The 20,430-nt window shown below is 45.9% G+C and overlaps 1 protein-coding gene across 2 annotated transcripts; it reads left to right on the forward strand.

The window, feature by feature from the left end:
• The first annotated feature begins 781 nt into the window (after nucleotides 1-781).
• Asb1 (ankyrin repeat and SOCS box containing 1) lies at nucleotides 782-20,123 on the forward strand. 2 transcript variants are annotated; one of them, XM_085839547.1, is made up of 5 exons: nucleotides 782-1,358; nucleotides 4,654-4,795; nucleotides 7,587-7,889; nucleotides 12,631-13,016; nucleotides 15,049-20,123. In XM_085839547.1, the coding sequence occupies exons 1-5, from the start codon at nucleotides 1,307-1,309 to the stop codon at nucleotides 15,174-15,176; spliced, it is 1,011 nt and encodes a 336-aa protein (XP_085695673.1). In that variant the 5' UTR covers nucleotides 782-1,306; the 3' UTR covers nucleotides 15,177-20,123. The 2 variants fall into 2 exon arrangements, with proteins under 2 accessions (XP_085695673.1, XP_021017422.1); XM_021161763.3 differs by lacking the exon at nucleotides 782-1,358 and adding an exon at nucleotides 1,415-1,664 and having other exon boundaries at nucleotides 4,649-4,795.
• The last annotated feature ends 307 nt before the right edge of the window (nucleotides 20,124-20,430 follow it).

Here is a 20,430-nt window from a genome sequence, read left to right on the forward strand (position 1 = left end):
GTTCGTTATTGCTGGTTTATTTCACTGAGCATAGATCCTCCAGGGTTGGCCATGTTGTAACCTGGGGCAGAGGCTTTTTTAAGGCTATATGGATGGCCACGACACCACATTTTGATGTGCATTTATCCGTTCATGCACATTTGGGTGGTTTTACCCTTGAGGTATCCCAGCTAGGGATGTGCAGCCCAGAAGCAGAGCCATAAGACTGAGCCACCTCTGGCTCTTTGCCTTGCAGCGTCATTGGTGTCACCTGTCCCTCATGCCAGCGGTGTTATCAAGACCAAACACCACTGCAGGAATCTCCCCGTTCCCCTCAACACCCTCAGAGCCCGTGGCTCTGTTCCAGATTGCCTCACACAGCTCCACAGACCTGTGCAACTGAGCCAGTCTGGGCACGAGGATTTGTTGGGCACCTATAGTCGCTAGCTCCCAGCTGGTGTGCCATGACCACACAAAGATGCAGACAAGTCACAGCCGCGGTGTTGGAGACTGTGGCCTCGCCTCCGCCTCACAGGACAGCGGGGCGCTTCTGTCTCCTTAAGGCGCGGCCTCCCCCCCCCCCCCCGGTCCACTGGGGTCCTCCCCCTGCAAGGTACCTTCCCTAAGTTGTGTAGAGGAGAATGAAAGGACCCGACAGTGTCCATGCTTAAGAACTGTTCGAAACGCAGCGCACACAGTGTGACCGATGTAAAATCGGGAGTGCTTGAGGGAAAGCAACTCTGTCAACACGCCTTGACCAAGTTACAGACACTATTGGCTCCATGGAGACATTCTGGGCTGCCTTCGTCTAACACAACTTTGCAAGTCACCGACTCGGAAGGCACCGGTTGGAGTCTCGGAGAAAGGATAGCAGCGCAGCCCCACGTCACTCAACACCCTTCAGCCGCTGCGGGTAGCCGACCACAGTCCACTGGGCCGTAACGGCCCCGCCCACGTCCCGCCCTCCAGTGGGCGGGGACAGAATCGACCAACCAGGAGTTCCTGAGGCATGCAAATAAACCTCCGCCCCCAGAGGAAAGGCGTTTCCCCAGAAGCTGCTGCTGTTGCCTCGGTCGACGCAGTCTGGTCAACCCGGCTAATCAGCAATCAAGTCCGTTAGCCAGGCCGGAAGTGGAGACCCCTGCATCCTCCGCCCGGAGCAGGAAGTACGAATAGGAGGCGCATACTCCCCGGAAGCCGAGCCCCGGACACGCCCACCTGCCGGAAACGCCGGCGGTGTTTCTCTGACAGCGTTTGCTCTCTGACAGGATTGCTGAGGAGGTGGACAGGCGGCCGGGTCAGGGCGGAGGCTGAGGACCAAGTAGGCATGGCGGAGGGCGGGACCGGCCCCGATGGACGGGCCGGCCCGGGACCCGCAGGTAACGTGCGCGGCTAGGGGTAGTAGGGAGCGGGGTTGCGTCTTAGGGTCAGAGTGTCCCTCGGGCATCCGGGACTCGGGTCCTCGGTCCTCGCAGGCCAGATCCGAGGAATCGCGCCCGGGGTCAGTAAGTGTGGACGTTAGGCTCCGCGCGGCCCCAGGCGCATGCCCCCGCTCCTGGCCTCTCGTGACATCCCTTCCACGGAGGTTTCTTTCGGGTGGAGCTAGCTTTGTAACTGCCACCCTGTTAGCCGATCCCCGTCTGCGATGACCCTGGCTGGGCCATGGGGTTCGGATCTTCTTCCAGGTATGAGCGCACTGGTCAGTAAGGGCCCTCAGAGGTCAGCTTTCGTGCGGACAGGTTCCCTTTCCCCATCCCGCCAGCCAGTCAGCGCAGTAGCCACTGGACAAACGTCCTTCGCCCCACCTCCACCCACCTTAACGACAGTGCTGTCCCCAGAGAGCTTGCTAGTGACACAACTCTTACAGGGGCGCTTGACCCACCTGCAGAGAAAGGGTGACACTTGCCACCTGCTTAAAGCGTCTCCACTTTGCAGTGCTGCTACAATGGAACTAACAATTCCCAGGAGAGTTTCCTGGTATGCCATCCACCTTGGGGTCTTTCTGAACCTGCTGGTAGGTGTTTGGTAGGTGTGTTTCTGCACCCATCTCTGGTTTTAGAGTTCAGTGAGCTCTCTTCAGTATGCAGAAAATATGAGAAAGCCACAATGTTGGCACAGTCTCTTGTCATTCCTCCCTCCATCAATTCAACAAACTTTGTGGATGGTGTCCTATTGGCCTGACTCACCTGGGGCTATCAGGGTGACATGAAAAAGTAAGGCAAGGCCTCTACCACCAAGAGCTTTGGTTGTCGTTGGATTTGATCTCAGGGACAGACAAGATCTTTGAGTGGATTGTCCTGTCATGCAGGAATGAGAGATGGGAGAGAGGTGGTTGGTCAAAGGGTAGCTATTTCTTAAGGTACAGAATAGTCCTGTGGAAGAAAAAGTGGTTTTGCACCCCACCCCGACCCCAGTTTTGTTTTAGTGTCTGTTTTGTTGGTGTGCTTCCAGCTTGGGTGGAGGCACAGGTCTTCAGTGCTATCTTGTGGGTAGTTGGATTAGATGATCAGAGAAGTCTGAAATTGAGATGGCCTTCGGCTCTAGAACTGGAGGAGATTCTGAAGGTCTGTTGGCCTGGGCTGGGAGCGTAGAGGAGAGGTGAGCTAAGGGGGGTCCAAAGACTTGCTGAAGTCCTCTGGTGCCAGCCATTTTCCTAATAGTTACCCCATACATCTGAATCCTCCCCAACTCTGGCTTTAAATTTTTATACCCGTCGGTAACTGTGCTGTAGTTACAGTGATGGAAGGAGGACCTGGAAGCGCCTTACAGATCCATTTCCAGGCTTGATGGATGCCTGCCTGTTGGTCTGCTATGCACCAGAGTGAACCGAATAGGTGTTTGTGAACCTTGTGTTGCCTTTAGCCTTGGTCTCAGCCCAGTCAATGGACTTTCAGACCTTAGAGGGCAAGGATACTTAGTCATTACCACCGTGTACCTATAGGAGAATCTGTAGGGGCTCAAAGGATATTGTATTCAAATATGGAAACACATCAGCGACTAGAAAAAGCCTGCCTGTGAATTGATATGTTTGGGAACATTCTAGGACATCACCACAGGGTGGGAGACTTGAATCCAAGCAGTTAGAATTTGTGCTGTCTTTATTCACCTGTTGGTGCAATGTTTTTAATAAAGCTTTTCAGTCTCCTGGAGTTAGTTTGGGCTGTGGATGTGAGCAAAGATGTATTTCCAAGTAGGTGATTAATTGTTCAACTACTTTCCACTGGCTGTATGTCTCACTCTGATTTTATGCCTGCTTATTACAGTTGAGTTGTTTATATTAAGATTAAGATCTTCCTGGAGAATTGATTCTGTTTTTTGTTTTTGTTTTCTTTCTAGTCTGGTGAGAGTTTTGTTATCTAGTATGGTAGGGTTCCTTCCACCTGTTATTCTTACTAAAACAACAACAAAAGCTATTTTTCCTTATGTATATCTACAAATACAAGTTTGAAATCATTTTGGTATATCTGATATCAAATTTCTGAAGAAACTGGCTACATTATATTTATGGGGAACCCTGAGAATTTCTCTAATATTGAATCTCATCCTAGTACATGATACAGTCTTTCTATTCACTTCTATTTTTTTGTTGTATAGGTTGGACTTGTATTTATGTACATATATTTTAGTTTTCTATTTTATTGAGGTGTGATTCTCTCTCTCTCTCTCTCTCTCTCTCTCTCTCTCTCTCTCTGTCTTGTGTGTGTATGGAGCTCAGAGGTCAACATTTAATGTTTTTCTTACTCCACCTTATTTTTGAATTAAGGCTTACATATTTGGCTAATCTAGCTGTCAGCCTGCCCAGGGATCCATGACTCTAAGCATCCTCCAGTCTCTGCCTCTCCTACCTACGTTGGAATGGTAGGGATGTGTAACTGGTCTTGGCTTTTTATCTTTTATATGGTTGTTGGGGATCTGAGCTTCAGGGCTTATATTTTCGTGGCACACACTACCAAATGAGCCACCTCTCCAGACTCTTGAACTGTAATTTCTATACAAACAAACAAAGGTATACCTTTGAGGCTTATTCCTTGTTATTTTATTTTCACTGATACAGTAAACTCCCTGAGATAGTCTAACTATAAAGAAAAGAGATGTGTTTAGTTCACAGTCATGTGTTTAGTTCACACTGTGGGGACAGTTGTACTCTGCTGAATTGTCTCTTATCAAGACGTCTTGTGACGATTTTACAGAGCAGTGTGGTACGGAACTCATTCACCTTCCAGGAAAGCAACCCTTGCTTGGCCCTTGGCTTTTGGCTAACCAGCTGTTTTTGCAGTAAAGGAGATGACTGCCATTCTCCTTTCAAATGCCCCAATTTAAAGATCTTTTTACATACATGATATAAATTAGAGTAATTTCATGCTGGGGTTTTTTTGGCATAATATTTCAAACTTCAGTTTGTACTACTGTTTTATTGTTCCTTTGTTCAACAGACCATCACATTTTTTTCTTTTATTTTTTTAGAAAAAAAAAATCTTATTGGGTTTGGTGTCAGGAATGTGCTAGTTTAAAAAGGGAAACTTTCCAGCTTTCTCTTTTAAATTATTTTCTGGGAATTTGAATGTTCTCTGTGTGGCTAGCAGGAGGGAGTCACTGGAGAAAGGCAAAGCATCCTGTTTGGTCAGCCTTGCCAGTGTTTCCGCACCTTGATAAGAGCCCCTCTCTTCAGTGCAGGTCCTAATCTGAAGGAGTGGCTGAGGGAGCAGTTCTGTGACCATCCACTGGAGCACTGTGACGATACAAGACTCCATGATGCAGCCTATGTAGGGGACCTCCAGACCCTTAGGAACCTACTACAAGAGGAGAGCTACCGGAGGTGAGCATTGGGCCGGTAATGGGTGTTGGCCTGTGGGCCTGCAGGAGGCTGAGGCTTGTGCTTTGGATTGCAGAGCAAGACTCTGATGCTGCGGGACTGCAATTTGCTTTTAGAGAAGGGACAAAAGGAGGAGTTATAGGTGGCCAGATGCAGTGGGCAGGGGTTCCTGGAGCCAAGTCTGCCTGGAATTGTCCTGGTAACTTGTCCTATGTGAGCATCAGTTTCCTCAATGTTTTTTATTTTATTTTATTTTATTTTATTTTATTTTATTTTATTTTATTTTATTTGAAACAGGGTCCCACTATGCAGCGTTGGCTGTACCAGAACTCATTATGTATATCAGGTTGACCTCAAAGTCATAGAGATCTTCCTGCCTCTGTCTCCTGAATGCTAGGATTAAAGATGTGCTCTACCATGCCTGGCTATTTTATTTATTTTAATTGTGTGCATATGGGGCATGGGGTGGGTATCAGCATGTGAATATAGGCAATAGAGGCCAGAAGAGCTTTTCCATTGGAACTGGGGTTACAGGTGTGATTGTGAGCTATCTGATGTGTGTGTTTGGAATTGAACTCAGGTCCTCTAGGAGGGTAGAACATGCTCTTAACCACTGAGCCAGTCACTATGACTCTTTATCCTGGGTAGTTCTTTGTCTACAGCCACTTTATTGACATTCATTTTATGGTCTCTTCTTCACGTCTCAGGTCTGTAGTGATCAGCCATGACTTCCCAACTGTAGGGATGTGGTAGCTTCCATCTCCTTTGTTTTCCTGTCCATAGTTTCTTCCTTCTGGTCACTGGGTCCCAACTTTTCCTGGATAGCAGAGTCTTACTTGTGACTCCCTGTGCAGGGTGCTGGGAGAGCACCCATTATTCTCAGTAGGTATTGACTGCAGCTGAAGCTGGCACTTCTCTGTCCTTGTGTGTTTCTCCTTTGCCCTGAGGAGTAGGACACAGTGAACTGATGGAAGTGCCTGTGGGTCTCTACCTACCCTAAAGAGCTCCCCTACGCTAGTGTGCCAGTTCCCAAGCAGGAGTGCAGCCGGAGTATGTTCCTTTCTTAGCTTTCTAGTGTCTTAGTAGTGTTCCATCAGAGCACATGTCAGTATTTAATAAACAAAGCAGAGGGCTGGAGAGATGACTCAGCCCTTAAAGAGTGCCTGCTGCTCTCGCAGAGAAACTAGATTCAACTCACAACACTCACATGAGACACTCTCTCTGCAGGCACCATGCATGCAAACAAACATGCAGGCAAAACGTTCATACATGAAGCAAAATGAATCCATCTAATAAAGCCAAATGAACATTTAAATTTATTTAATGTGACTCAAGCCTCTAAAAGCCTTAGGCATACAGATGCAGCAGTAGAGCGAGTTCAGTGTTGTTCCTATTGTGCCCCGTCCTTCTCCCAGTAGTCCCCTCCTCTCTCTCTCTTCTCTGCTTGTTTCCTCCTCTCTTTTCTCCTCCTCTCTCCATTTTCTTACTTCTTTCTCTCGATTTGGGTTTCATGTATATTTGAAGCCCAGGCTGCCTGCATCTCCTGAGTTCTAGATTATTACCCATACTACCACACTGGCTTCTTTCTTTTTCCTTTTTTTTTTTTCTTTCGAGACAGGGTTTCTCTGTGTAGCCCTGGCTGTCCTGGAACTCACTTTGTAGACCAGGCTGGCCTCGAACTCAGAAATCCGCCTGCCTCTGCCTCCCGAGTGCTGGGATTAAAGGCGTGCGCCACCACGCCCGGCCTGGCTTCTTTTTCCTTTGTTCTTTCCTTTCTTTCTATTTTTTCTTCCTTCCTTTCTTTTGTTTGTTCTTTGTTTTGGTTTGTAGTTTGGTTTTTGAGACAGGGTTTCTTTGTGTAGCCTTGGCTGGTCTGGGACTAGCTCTGAAGACCAGGCTGACCTCAAACAGAGATCCACCTACTTCTGCCTCTTTAGTGCTAGGATTAACGGCGTGCGCCACCACTGCCTGGCCGCTCCTTTTTTCTTAGACTTGAGGTTTACGAACCCTCCTTTGTATTTTCTACTGCTGATCATTTCTCTGGTGGTTCTGGACTTTATTGGTCCATATCAGCCCATGTGTGACTGGAGGAGGCACATCAGGTGCATGTTCTTAGGTTCTGCCTCAGTGCAGAAGCTGAGGTGAAGAACTCCTTGCTTGCTGACCTAAAGGGTCCGTGCACAGGACAGATAGTTATGTAGTGGTCATACTGCCTGAGAGCTGAATCTGGACAGGTTGCCACCACTCCTGGCTAAGAATGCAGCCTCTGTAACCTCCTAGGCTCTCAGGTGTTCTTGGTCAGGGTCGGAGGACGTAGATTACCATCACTAATCATCTTCATCAGGAGAGGACGCCAGCCTTGGACGTTTATAGGAAGAGAGCGTGCATGACCCTGCCTGGCCTGGCACGTGTCCCCGATGGATCTATATGTGCTTTGTAGAGTCTGTGGAATCTAAGAACTAGAAATCTCAGTGTTAGTGCTCATTAGTCTGTCAAAGCCTCAAGGTTTTTTGTCAGTGGCCTCTGAATGCCTGTCCTCTCTGTTCAGCAGGGACATTTGTGAACATTTCAGGACACAGAACATAACTGGCTGGAACTGTAGCTCAGGGGTAGAGTATTTAGCATGTACAAGATTCTGGGTTTGACCCTCAGCACCAGGAGATGGAACACAGAACCCAGTGAGGGCATTTTAAACCTCAGGGTAGGTCTTTCTCGGGAGCCTCTGCTGGAGAGAGGAGGGAGAAGAGCAGTGTACCTGGGGTGACTCTCACAAGCTCCCTGTGTTCCCATGCAGCCGCATCAATGAGAAGTCTGTCTGGTGCTGCGGCTGGCTCCCCTGCACACCACTGAGGATCGCAGCCACCGCAGGCCATGGGAACTGTGTGGACTTCCTCATACGCAAAGGGGCAGAGGTGGACCTGGTGGATGTCAAGGGGCAGACTGCCCTGTATGTGGCTGTAGTGAACGGGCACTTGGAGAGCACTGAGATCCTTTTGGAAGCTGGTGCTGATCCCAACGGCAGCCGGCACCACCGCAGCACTCCTGTGTACCATGCCTCTCGTGTGGGTAGAGACGACATCCTGAAGGCTCTTATCAGGTCAGTACTGTACCTGCATTTCCTGGTATTTAGGCGTCTTAGAGGCCTTGGAAGGCTGCCTTTTGAGTGCTCTTCGTACTTTTAGACCCAGTGATGCCTTAGGCTGACTGCTAGTTTTCTTTTTTTTCTTTTCTTTTTTAAAAGATGTATTTATTTATTATATATAAGTACACTGTAGCTGTCTTTAGACACCCCAGAAGAGGGCATCAGATCTCATTATGGATGGTTGTGAGCCACCATGTGGTTGCTGGGAATTGAACTCAGGACCTCTGGAAGAACAGTTTAGATCCTCTAAAGTTCCTTATTCTTTAAATATTTAAAAAAAAGGTGTGTGTGCGTGCATGCTCATATACGCATGCATATTCCGGAGTATGCCTGTGGAGGTCAGGACCTGTGGGAGTTGGCTTTCTCTTTCCACTCTGTGGGTTCCAGGGCTTAGCAGCAGCATCCTTTGTCTCTATGGAAATGTTCTTAGTAGGATCAGTTAATGAAATTCAGTTTGGTTCAGAAATCCCGAGGGCATTCAGTTAATGCACCATGTCTTCTCTGGAGTGCAGGGCACTTTGATAGGAAAGCACATGGGCATGTATTATTTTATTTAAAAATTAACTCTATGATGACTGACCTTTAGAAAATGGCAGCTTGCTGGGTGTGGTGATGAACACCTTTACCAGCTCTATGGAGGCAGGGGGAGATGCAGCTCAGCTCTATGGGTTTGAAGCCAGACTGGTCGGCTAGCAAGTTCTAGGCCAGTCAGGGTACATAGTGAGACTGGCTAAAAAGAAGAAAGACCAAAACAAAAGAAGGAAAACAGGAATGATAACTGTTAAATTTCTTCAGGGGGAATATTATCTAAATATGACCCAAACCTGCCCGCCAACCCACCCGCTTGCCTGCCTGCCTGCCTGGCTCATAGTTCTTGTAGGTTTGCCTCTCATCTTTCATTATAGCAATTTCCTGGCCCCTAATAGGGAACCTCCCCTTGTTGTTTGTAAGGTCCCCTGCTCTATATTGCTGATGTTTTAGGATAGAAAGTAAGAAGTGATGTTTCTGTGCATTCAGTGTTATATCGATTTGTTGAGCTATTTAGGTTCCTTGTAGAGATAATAAAAGCAACAGAGAAATTTAGAAAATATTCATGATTAAAATGAACTAGATCCCATCTAGGATAGCTTTGTGAGTTTCAAGGGCTGTCTTCCCTACAGCTCAGTTGGTATCAGATTGTCATACTGTTTAAGATTATAAACAATTTGGAAGACATGTCTCCAATGAGGATGGAATGAATAATGTATGTGAAATGGACTTTTCCTGTTGTTAGTTAAAAGTGTAGCAAGTGAAGTGGAACTCTGGTTTTCTGCTTGTAGAACTCAGAGTCTCGGAGGGAGGGAAGATGCCAATGAAGGACATTGACTGTCTTATTTAGGGTTTTACTGCTGTGAACAGACACCATGACCAAGGCAACTCTTATAAGGACATTAATTGAGGCTGACTTACAGGTTTAGAGGTTCAGTCCATTGTCATCAAGGTGGGAACATGGCAGCATCCAGGCTGGCATGGTGCAGGAGGAGCTGAGAGTTCTACAGCTTCATCTGAAGGCTGCTAGCAGAATACTGGCTTCTAGGTAGCTAGGATGAGGGTCTTAAAGCCCACACCCTCAGTGACACACCTACTCCAACAAGGCCATGCCTACTTCAACAGGACCACACCTTCTAATAGTGCCACTCCCTAGGTTAAAAATAAACAAACTATCACAGTGGCTTTGTGTGTCCTCAGGCCTATGCTGCCCCAAAGAAACACTTTAGATTACAAGTTCCTCTGGACACCTGAAGTGCTAGAGATGGGTTATGAAACAGGACTGATGGCTGAGGCTGTTGCTATCTGTTGTCTAGGCAGGGAAATGGCATTTGTCCATCCTCTCTGGTCCCTGAAGTTTAGGTGCCCACATGTTGAATGCCCTCATCATTGCTTCCTGTGTGCTGTCACTTCCTGTTTCAGGTTAAATACACAGGTGATGACACAGTTTGTGAGACTCAGAACTACCTGGAGCCAGAGAAGGCTTAAGTACACAGGTGGCAGATGACTGAGTGAGAGTGGACATAGGTGTGGATGTCAGAGGACAACTCACAGTAGTTAGTTCTCTCCTTCCAGTGTGTGGCTACCAGGGATTGAACTCAGACTGCCAGTCTCAATGACAAAGACCTTAACCCACTGAATCATTTCACCAGCCCCAGACGGCAGATTTGACCTAAATAATTACATCTAGTTTCCATATGGTTTTATATTTATTTGTAAATTCTGATCTATTTGGGATTTATCTTGGTGTGCACTGTGTTGAATGGACTTTATTTTTCCCCCATATGGATTTCCAGTTATCCCGAGGGGAAAAGTATCAGAAAGTTCAAGACCACCCCTTCCCTTACTTAAGATAGTCCCTTACTGCATATACTGATTTTCTGCTTGGAGTTGGGTCTGTTGAAAGATGTTTTGTGAGTTTACATGGGTCTGCTGGTCCATTCACATGCTGGTGTTAAGTTGTTTTATAGATCTTTATAACAAGCCCTTGCTATGGTGGGGCTGTCTCCTCTGTGTTGTTGCTTGGCTTTTTGATCTGGTTTGATCTTCCAAATGAACTTTAGAACCTACATATATAGTTCCAGGGGTATTACCTAATTGTAGTTAGCTTCAGTAGTTCAGGAACAGAATTTTCATTCATAAAATCATCTTAGGGAAGGAAAATCAATGACATGCTGAGCCTTTTCTAGTACTTAATGTGTCTGTCTGCTTTCTCAGTTCTTTTGAACTTAGTTGTTATGTTTATGCTGATATACAACTATTGCTTTCCTGCTTCATCTCTCACCTGGGCTTTTGAATGTATCCATATGTATATATGAAGGCTATCGTTTCAGTCTGCTATTTTAGTAATTATCCTATTGCTTGCTGTTTATTCATTCCTCGCAGGCCTTTTTAGGTTTTGTAAGCCTTTCCTCTGAGCATAGAAAGTGGTTTATTCTTCCTTCCCAGTCCTGCTTATCTGACTGCTGTCCTTGTCCTTTGCCAATTACATTCCTCGTGTATTTAGCATCAATACTACAGAAGCCAGCATGTGTTGGGGGGTCTGTGTTGTTCTCCCCTTGCAGCAGGGACATCCCTAGTTCTTCCTTGTGAAATAATATGATGATTCACACAGAAATGTGCTTTATCATTTTAAAGAAATAGCTGTCACTTTCTGTTTCATAGAAAATTTTAAAGCAGGCATAATTGTTTATAGTGGACTTTATGGGACCCACTAGTGGTATAAATCATGGCTATTATAATTTAAAGCTTAGGCCTCTAGCTTGGACACTCTCCTCGCTAGATTACCTGACTTAACCCAACTGTTTTGCCCCCGACCCACCATGTGGTGAGCTCTCTACCTTTCTCTGCTCCTTTCTGGTCCATCTGTTTTCCTCTGTGTCCCTCTCTGAATCCCCTCCTCTCCACATTTTCTCTGACCAGAAGTTCTGCCCTCTACTCCCTGTCCAGCTATTGTCTGTCAGATTTTTATTATAGCAAATCAGTAGTGATACAATCTCTGATACTATTCTAGATTGCCTCTAGGCATAGAGAGCTTTCTGATCTTGAAGTATCTGAGCAGGTTGCCAGTGATGGGCCATAAAAATGACAATAACAGTATCCTGCTAGCATTTTGCTCTCTGGGAGGGTGCAGAATTAACAATTGAAAATACAAAGACACCTTTATACAGTGTAAACAACTGTTGGCTCTTGTCCTTTTTTCATAATTAGTGGTAATCAGAATTTTCCCTTTAGATACATTAATACAATGTGTTAATGGAATTTCTAATATTGGAATTAGTTTTAAATTCTTAGAGTAATACTCAGTTTTTTCTATACTGCTTTTCAAATATATGTTCAATTTTTCTTTGTAATAGTAATTTTTTTGCTTATTGAAGATTTTTGTTTTGTTTTTGTTTTTTTGAGACAGGATTTCTCTGTGTAGCACTGGCTGTCCTGGAATTCACTCTGTAGACCAGGTTGGCCTCAAACTCAGGGATTCATCTGTCTTTACCTCTTAAGTGCTGCAATTAAAGGCATGCACCACCACACCTAGCACTTACTGAACAATTTGAAGTTGAATTGGGTTCTTGTATTAGTTTCATAGTGAATGTGAAAGTGTTTCTTCACTTAACTCTGAAGCAGTATAGTCTAAGAGTTATTTTATTGTCAAAGTTCTGAAAGATTTCCCTTTGGAATTTGTGTGCATGAATGGATTCCATGTTTTTACTTGTTACCTTCTTTTACTGGAAGTACTGATACTTTAGTATCACCCTTGGTATCTCTGGGAGATTTGTTCCCTATTCTACTTGATACCAAACTCTGAGATCTTTAAGTCTCTTACATGCAAAAGTATAGCTTCTGTGTGTAGTCTTGGCAGAAGGACAACTTAAAATACAAGTCTACTATAGGTGCTGTGTAACTGCTGTAATCTTTATCTAGGTAGGAAGGATAAGAAAGGGACTGGAGGTGTTCATTATAGGCTGTTTCACCCCAGTATTTTTAACCTGTATTCCCCAAATGCTGAGTCTTTGGATACAGTAACTGCAGATAGAGAGGGCTGGCCGTGTTTGTGACCTGTGGAGTTCCAGAGACTCCTGTGTGACTCTCTAGTGCCTCTTTCATGGTAGCTGGATAGTCTTTGATATCTGTGTTTGCCTTATTATGACTAATTCTTCTCTTCTTGTAGGTACGGGGCGGATGTTGATGTCAACCATCATCTGACTCCTGACACTCGGCCCCCTTTTTCAAGGCGGCTAACCTCCTTGGTGGTCTGTCCTCTATACATCAGTGCTGCCTACCATAACCTTCAGTGCTTCAGGCTGCTCTTGCAGGCTGGGGCAAATCCTGACTTCAATTGCAATGGCCCTGTCAACACCCAGGAGTTCTACAGGGGATCTCCTGGGTGTGTCATGGATGCTGTCCTGCGCCATGGCTGTGAAGCAGCCTTTGTGAGTCTGTTGGTAGAGTTTGGAGCCAACCTGAACCTGGTGAAGTGGGAATCCCTGGGCCCAGAGGCAAGAGGCAGAAGAAAGATGGATCCTGAGGCCTTGCAGGTCTTTAAAGAAGCCAGAAGTAAGTGGCCTGAGCTTAGCTCTGTGTTGTGGTCTGGGGTGGACTGAGCCAGTGAGATATAGTACTAATTAAAACAAGGACAAAACAGGCCCCACTAGACGGCTCAGCTATTAGAGCTGCTCTTTCAGAGGCCTTGTTCCCAGAGACTCACAGCTGTCTGCAACTCCAACTCCAGGAGGTCCTCCTCTGGCTTCTGCAGGCACTACATACATTTGGTACCCAGACATGCATGTGTGTAAAACACCTGTACATATTGAAAAAAATAAGTAAATCTTAAATAACAAAACAACACACCCCACCCCTAAATCATTTCCAGCTAAGCACTTAATTAAAGCCCTCAGGAGCAGCAGTTCTCCAGCGTGGTCATTCAGTGAGAGTGTGTGTGTGTGTGTGAGTGAGTGCACTGTTCACCTGAATTTTGAGACAGGGTTTCTCACTAACCTGGGAGTTGCCAAGTAGACTTTAGCTGGCTGGCAGAACCCCTGGGATCTGCTATGTCTCTTCCCTCAGTGCTGGGGTTGTAGTGTGTGCTACACTCTTGCTTTCTTTGGGAGGGTGGGGCCTTTTGCTTGCATGGTAAACACTTTACTGGCTAAATTCCTTCCCTATCCCCAGATGGTTATTTAGCAATTCCTGAATACCAAAAGCTGATACCAAAAATCTATACATGTAGACATATGCTTTCAAATCTATACATGTAGACATATGCTTTCAAATCTATACATGTAGACATATGCTTTCAAATCTATACATGTAGACATATGCTTTCAAATCTATACATGTAGACATATGCTTTCAAATCTATACATGTAGACATATGCTTTCAAATCTATACATGTAGACATATGCTTTCAAATCTATACATGTAGACATATGCTTTCAAATCTATACATGTAGACATATGCTTTCAAATCTATACATGTAGACATATGCTTTCAAATCTATACATGTAGACATATGCTTTCAAATCTATACATGTAGACATATGCTTTCAAATCTATACATGTAGACATATGCTTTCAAATCTATACATGTAGACATATGCTTTCAAAGTTCTTAGAGTTATATTCTCCACCTTTTTGCTCTTCTCAGAATGGGTTATTTGTAATGTTTTACCTTTTTTTGAGACAGCATTTCTTGTGTACCCCTGACTATCATGGACCTCACTCTGTAGACCAGGCTGGCACTGAACTCAGAAATCCACCTGCCTCTGCCATCACCTAGATTCTTTTATTTTTCATTTTTTCTTAATTTGTTTTTTAGGTCATTGTATCAAGTGATGGGTTTCATCATGGCATTTAAAATATTTTTAATATGTTTTATTTAAACGTATATGAGGGAAACATGCACATGCCATAGCATGACTGTAGAAGTCAGAGGATAGCGTGCAGCAGTCAGTTCTTTCTGCCACATGGCTCCATGGGTTGGCTCAGGTGATGAAGCGTGGCAGCAGCACACTTACACTCTGAGCTGTCACGTTGGCCCATCACAGGATCTTCATTCATGGGTCCTATGTTCTACCTTCCTCATCTCTGTCTTCTCTGCCCAGCTTAGCCCCTGCCTTCCTCTCATGTGCATTTTAACAAACAGAGCTACAAGCTCATTTTCTAGAGTTCTTTTCTTCATTTTTAAAAATTCCATTAAAATATCAAAGGGTAGAGTTATATGATAAATCTAGTTTTTGTCAAAATGAAATATGGAGTTTGCTTGTTTGCATGGAAGGATTTGTTAAGGAATTAATAAGTCAATGGCAACAGAGTTTGGAGTTTACCTGTGCTTGGATTTGCTGTCAGCGCTGTCTCACATGCAGAGATTAACCTGTGTGTCTGTCTGATTTCCTGCCTGATGCCTACCCCTCACTTCTCCCATCTTGTCAGAGGCCATACGAGTTGATATTTTGTCCTTGGTCCTCTATTTCTCAAAGAACATTAATAGCAGTGTGTTATCGGCTCAGATTAGGAAGGTTGGCTTTGGGCCTTCCGAGCTAGGAGAGAAGTAACCTTTCCCTCCTCTTTCTCTTCACACTCCCCAGGTATTCCCAGGACCTTGCTGAGTTTGTGCCGGGTGGCTGTGAGAAGAGCTCTTGGCAAATACCGACTGCATCTGGTTCCCTTGCTGCCGCTGCCAGACCCCATAAAGAAGTTTTTGCTTTATGAGTAGCATTCACATGCAGCGCTGACTGCAGTGTGGAAGCCGATCACCTGCAGTGAAAACTGACACAGACTCTGGCATCCTGGGAACCATGGCCTGTGCTGCCAGCTTGGTCCTTGGCTGTCAGTGAAGAAGAAACGGCTGTGTTCTCTTGGACTGTGATTCCATCTCAGGTGCTTGGGCCATCGAACGCTCCTTGAGTCATTGTCAACTGAGAGGCGCATACAAACTTAATTTTGTTCCTCTTCAGTCTCTCTGTTTTGGATTCTTCCTGGCAATGTGTGCAGTATGGGCTGAGCCTGGTGATTGCCCCAGTGGGGAAGGCTTTTTTCTCCAGGCTATGCATCTATTTATGTTCCTACTTTGCAATTTATTGTTCTTTTAAGGCTTGATATCCAAACAGAAAGAGAGGTTTGTTAAGAAAAGATGTAGGGAGGAGGAATTCGGTTCATGCACTTGCTAGCCTGCTTTCTTGCCTGGGTTTGTCTGTCTATGCTGTCGATGCTTGTCTGTCTATGCTGCCAGGTGCACATCCCTTCTCTTCGCTGCCACTGTTCTCTTTTGGGAGTTGTCTTCCGTCTAAGATGGCTTCTGGGCTGCTATCTTTTTTTTTTTTTTTTTTGGTTTTTCGAGACAGGGTTTCTCTGTGTAGTCGTGGCTGTCCTGGAACTCACTCTGTAGCGCAGGCTGGCCTCGAACTCAGAAATCCGCCTGCCTCTGCCTCCCGAGTGCTGGGATTAAAGGCGTGCGCCACCACGCCCGGCTCTGGGCTGCTATCTTATTGCACAGAGGTCCCAGAACAGTGTTCACAGGGCACCATCTGTTCTGCCAAGGGTTTTCTGATGTCTTACCCTGGGGATCTTCAGACAGTGATTACCTTTAGGAGACCCACCTGGAACTAACCAGTAAGCGACTGCCCACATTCAGATCAGGGACCATCTTAATAGTACTCACTGCCAGTCCTCACAAGATAAGATGACACGGGGTGCTCTCTTCAGACCCTCCCATACAGGAAGTGGAAAATGTCTCGGTCACCTGGCTGATTCCAGGCTACAGCTTCTTGATGTACGTTAGACAGGATATCTAGGTGTTGGGTGACTGTTCCTCCCACTTTCTGACCCAAGGCCTTTGTGGGTGCTTCTAGAGGTCTTTCCCTGTCCTGCCCAGGGCTGTTGGTGGGTGAGAGAGATGAGCTTATTGCAGGATTGCAGGTTTGTTTAACTCTTGAGTGGTGAGTGTCACAAGCAGGTGGGTCTGTAACCACGGCCTTGAGCATCCTTAGGTTGCTCCTGTTTCAGTGAAATCACCTTTTGTCATTTTGAAGCCTGTTAGGATTAGTGTGTGGATCTGTGCTGATTATAGACTTGAGAATATTTGGGACAAGCAGGTAATAAATCTGTTTAGACTTTTGGCCATAAATGGGATCTAACTTGTTAATACTTTCCTAGTGTACCATTTTGTGTTTTAGCTGACCTGTCAGGCAGTTGGTAGCCTTGGTATTCTGTGGATGGAGTTCCAAATCCCACCCCAGTGTCTCAGGAAGGCCCAAGGCAGCAACACCAAGCTGGTCCAAATGTACTACATGAGTTTTGATGAGCCTTGCCCAGTCCTGGACAGTGAGTCCTGTGTCTGGGGCAGGAATGAGCTGGCCAGAGCCTGTCCCTGCCTCCCCACAGCTGTTCTGTGTGATCCCAGCACAGCTCTTCACTTGGACTTGAGTAGCTTCCCCTGTCTTAAACCTGCTTTCAGAACCTTTCAATGACTGCAGGTTCTTCAGCTTGTTCAGCATTTCCAGCTGGTGACTCTGAATGTGACACAGCATCGGCATGGACTGAGGACACTTCCCCTCGTCTCCGGCAGTGCTATGACAGCACTGCATGTCATTGCTGTCAAGGATGAGGTGAGGGGTAAGAAACGCCCCAGGTTCATGAGGGTACCATAGGAAGTTGATGTGACCTCGGTGAGGACTGACCCTCTACTCAGCAGACTTCTGAGCTCTGGTTACCTGTGTCCTTCCTAGCATGGGGATGTGGGTGTCTGCTGAACCTACTGCCTTCTGGCTGAACTGGCCCTAGCAGAAGAGCTTAGTGGTCCAGAGGAAGGAGCCTGAGGGTTGTCCCAGCTCATCAAAGGGGTATCTGTGGGGTTGTTGCTGTTACTGGGGCAGCCACTTGATTTAAGTGAAGGCTTGTGTAATGGAATCTTGGCTAGGCAGGTTGGAACCAGTGCTGATCCCTCAGAATTTATCTTATCAGTATTGGGCTTTTAGACATATGTCCAGAAACCTGCCAAGGCAATGCCATATATTTTGTAGCTATTTTATTTGTGATGTCTGTCTGTCTGTCTATTTATCTATTAATCTATTATCTATTTATCATCTATGTATGTATTTATTTATTTGTTTATGTATTTTTGTATTTATTCATATTCTTTTTCCATAAGATGACTTAAGCTGGAGAGTCTTTTGTTTTGACAGTAGATTGGTAAAGTAGATAATTGGCATTTTTCAAATGTTGACCAGTACTGATGTCAGGCTTAAGGACCATTATTTCAGAGTTTCCCCTTTTCACTTTCATGAATGAATTTTTAGATAAAAATTTCCTGAAAGATAAAGTACTGACTGTGGGCCAGAGCAGAGGGAAGTTCTTCATGCCTGAGAGCTGCTCTGGCCTGTGCTCAACCAGTTCCTGGAGCAGTGTAGGCTCTGCAGCAGACAGGAAGAGCTCTTCCTGTCAGGCCTTTCCAGGGACACTGCTGAGGTCCTGTGAAGTGCCCAGGCCTGCAGGCACTTTGTTTGGGAGGGTTCTCTGTCCTGAGAAAACTGCTTCCTAGTGGAAGTGCACTTACGGTGGTCACAGTGCTGAGAGCCCACAGTCTGGATTTGGGATTGACCTTGTGGGGCGGTTAGATCATCTTGGCCCACAGTGCAGCACCAACAGAGAGCCATTTGGGCAAAAGGGTAAGAGTGGCTTGTAATACTGACTGGACTGCCTTTTATTCTTCAGTCATGTCATTCCTGACAACAGAAGGCTTGCTGGAAAGGGATGGTATGGGGCTATGGCTTTGCATGTAAAACACTTTTGATTTGGATCCACAGCAGTGTTCTTTTCACGTCTGCCTGCTGCTGATGTCCTGGCACAATCTGATTGTAGTGGATGCTACATATTAATGGGGAAGTTTTAAGTCCTAAGTAGCCTTCCTAGTGGTGAAAGGCATTGTGGCTTTCCCATGGCCTGGGGTCTAAGTGTAAGCTGGAGGACCACTGTGCGTGACCTGAGGAGGCTAGACATGCTTTTGAAGGGCCTCTACCACCCCAGATCCATGAGGTCACCACAGAAAGTCAGTGTGGCCTTTTTGGTAAGACTTGCTTGTCCCTCACTCAGGCCTTGGGAACCAGTGGCACCTAGGATGCTGGTGATGATGTCACCAGTAGTGGTCTGCTGGTACCTGTTGTCTCCTTGGTGCCTGCACACCAGGCACTTGGAGACTAATCCTGCCCTGCAGGGATCTGATGACTTTCCATCCGCACAGAGATTCCTGGAAGTGCCTCTTGACTTGGGAGCTTCTTTCTTTCCCTTGCTCATTTTCACCTCGTTGCTCTCCTTCCCAGAGTTCCTTGGTGTGCAATAAAGTAGTAGGTATAACTGGTTAGGGATTCTTAGTCATCTCAGGAAAGTCCCACAGATGGGCACATGCAAGCTTTGAAGTGGGCAGTGATCTGTGGAATTTACTATACACTCCAGCCTGACAAAGGACAATGGAGTGAGGAGAACGCAGGGGAACTGCCGTAGCCTTAACAGATACCCAATACCCAGTGTCAGCGATGCATGGGGATCCAACCAGATCCTGTGCATGTAAGACAAGCACTCGACCACTGAGCTGTATCTTCTGCTGCCTCTTTATGTCTTAGGTAAATGAAGCAATGGAAGGGTTTTTGTAAATCTCATTTGAGATTGACATTTATGAACCTAATTGTCTTGGACATGCAATGTCAGTGCCCTGTTCTCTCCTGCAGTGTCTGCATGGCGTCCACAACTTCTGTTGGTGTTGGGCGTGTGTAGTGTCCCGTGCACTGGGGCCTGTGTGCTTGTGCTGAAGTTGTGCTCACTTCAGCCTCTAGTTCCTGTTTGAGGATGAATGAGTGCTTGTTTGCAGTGCCCAGGACTGACTTGCTTTTGCCCTTGTGCCTAGTTAAGAGATTTCAAAAGGTCAATGACATTTTTTTATACATTGTTATAATAAATGCTTTATTGCCCTCTGATTTCCTTCCCACATGCCTTAATTTTGTGGCCTGTGTCTCACTGAATAGAAGCTTCCTCTGTGTACAGTCTGTTATTTACATTAGTTCAGCATTCATTCATTCATTCATTCATTCATTCATGTGTGATGTGTGTGTCATCTTGTACCTGCGCTCACATATAAGCTATGGTGTGGATGTGGAGATCAAAGGACAGTGTTTGGGAGTTGGTTCTCCCCTTCTACCATACGGGTTCCAGGGATTGAATTCAGGTAGTCATGTGGTCGAAAGTGCCTTTACCTTCCGAGCTGAGCCGAGCCTCTTATAGCCTCCACATGCAGCTGTGTGCATAATTCAAGTGGGAGGGGCTGGGTCCTGGATAGCTTCCTATGGCTGGAGAGAAGGTTCTAAAGCAGGAGTCTATAGCTGTTTAGTGGATCTTGGGGTTGCAGGGAGAAACCTATTCTTTTGCCCAGGATTAAACTATTTAGTGTTGTTTGGTTCACCTTGTGGCTCTGGTTCCAGAACTGAAGAGAGTTCCTTCTCACAGCCTTCCATCCAGTAACACTGCACAGCATTCTATGGTGTGGGGACATGAGGGACACTGCCATTTGTGCCCCATGTGATATGTGACTTATTTTGCCAGTTGAAGGTAAAATCTGGCAATTTGGGATAAGCCTGGAGTGACTGAACTGAATAAAAGTTATTTCTTATCTTGAGTGTCTGGCTCTCTAGCTCTGTGCTCTGTCTCATCTGCTTCCGAGGTTGCTTCCATTCCTTACCCAGGGCGTATTACTAAAGGAAAATAGGTGTTCTCAGCCCCTTCCATCACTTGTGTGGCAGAGGCTGCCTGTCCATCACTCTCCATCCATCTCCATCTGCCATGCAGCACTCTCATGCATCCATGAAGGCCTTGGTCTCCACAGGTGTGCACCATTGTGCCTGGTCTCATAATGGTACTCTGTGAGTTTGGAGGCTGGACACTTTGGTTTCACCGGGGAAAGTTGCATAATTCAGTCACTTGTG

Source organism: Mus caroli, unplaced genomic scaffold, assembly GCF_978045245.1.
Source record: "Mus caroli unplaced genomic scaffold, Mus_caroli_1 scaffold_1, whole genome shotgun sequence".
NCBI lineage: Eukaryota > Metazoa > Chordata > Mammalia > Rodentia > Muridae > Mus > Mus caroli.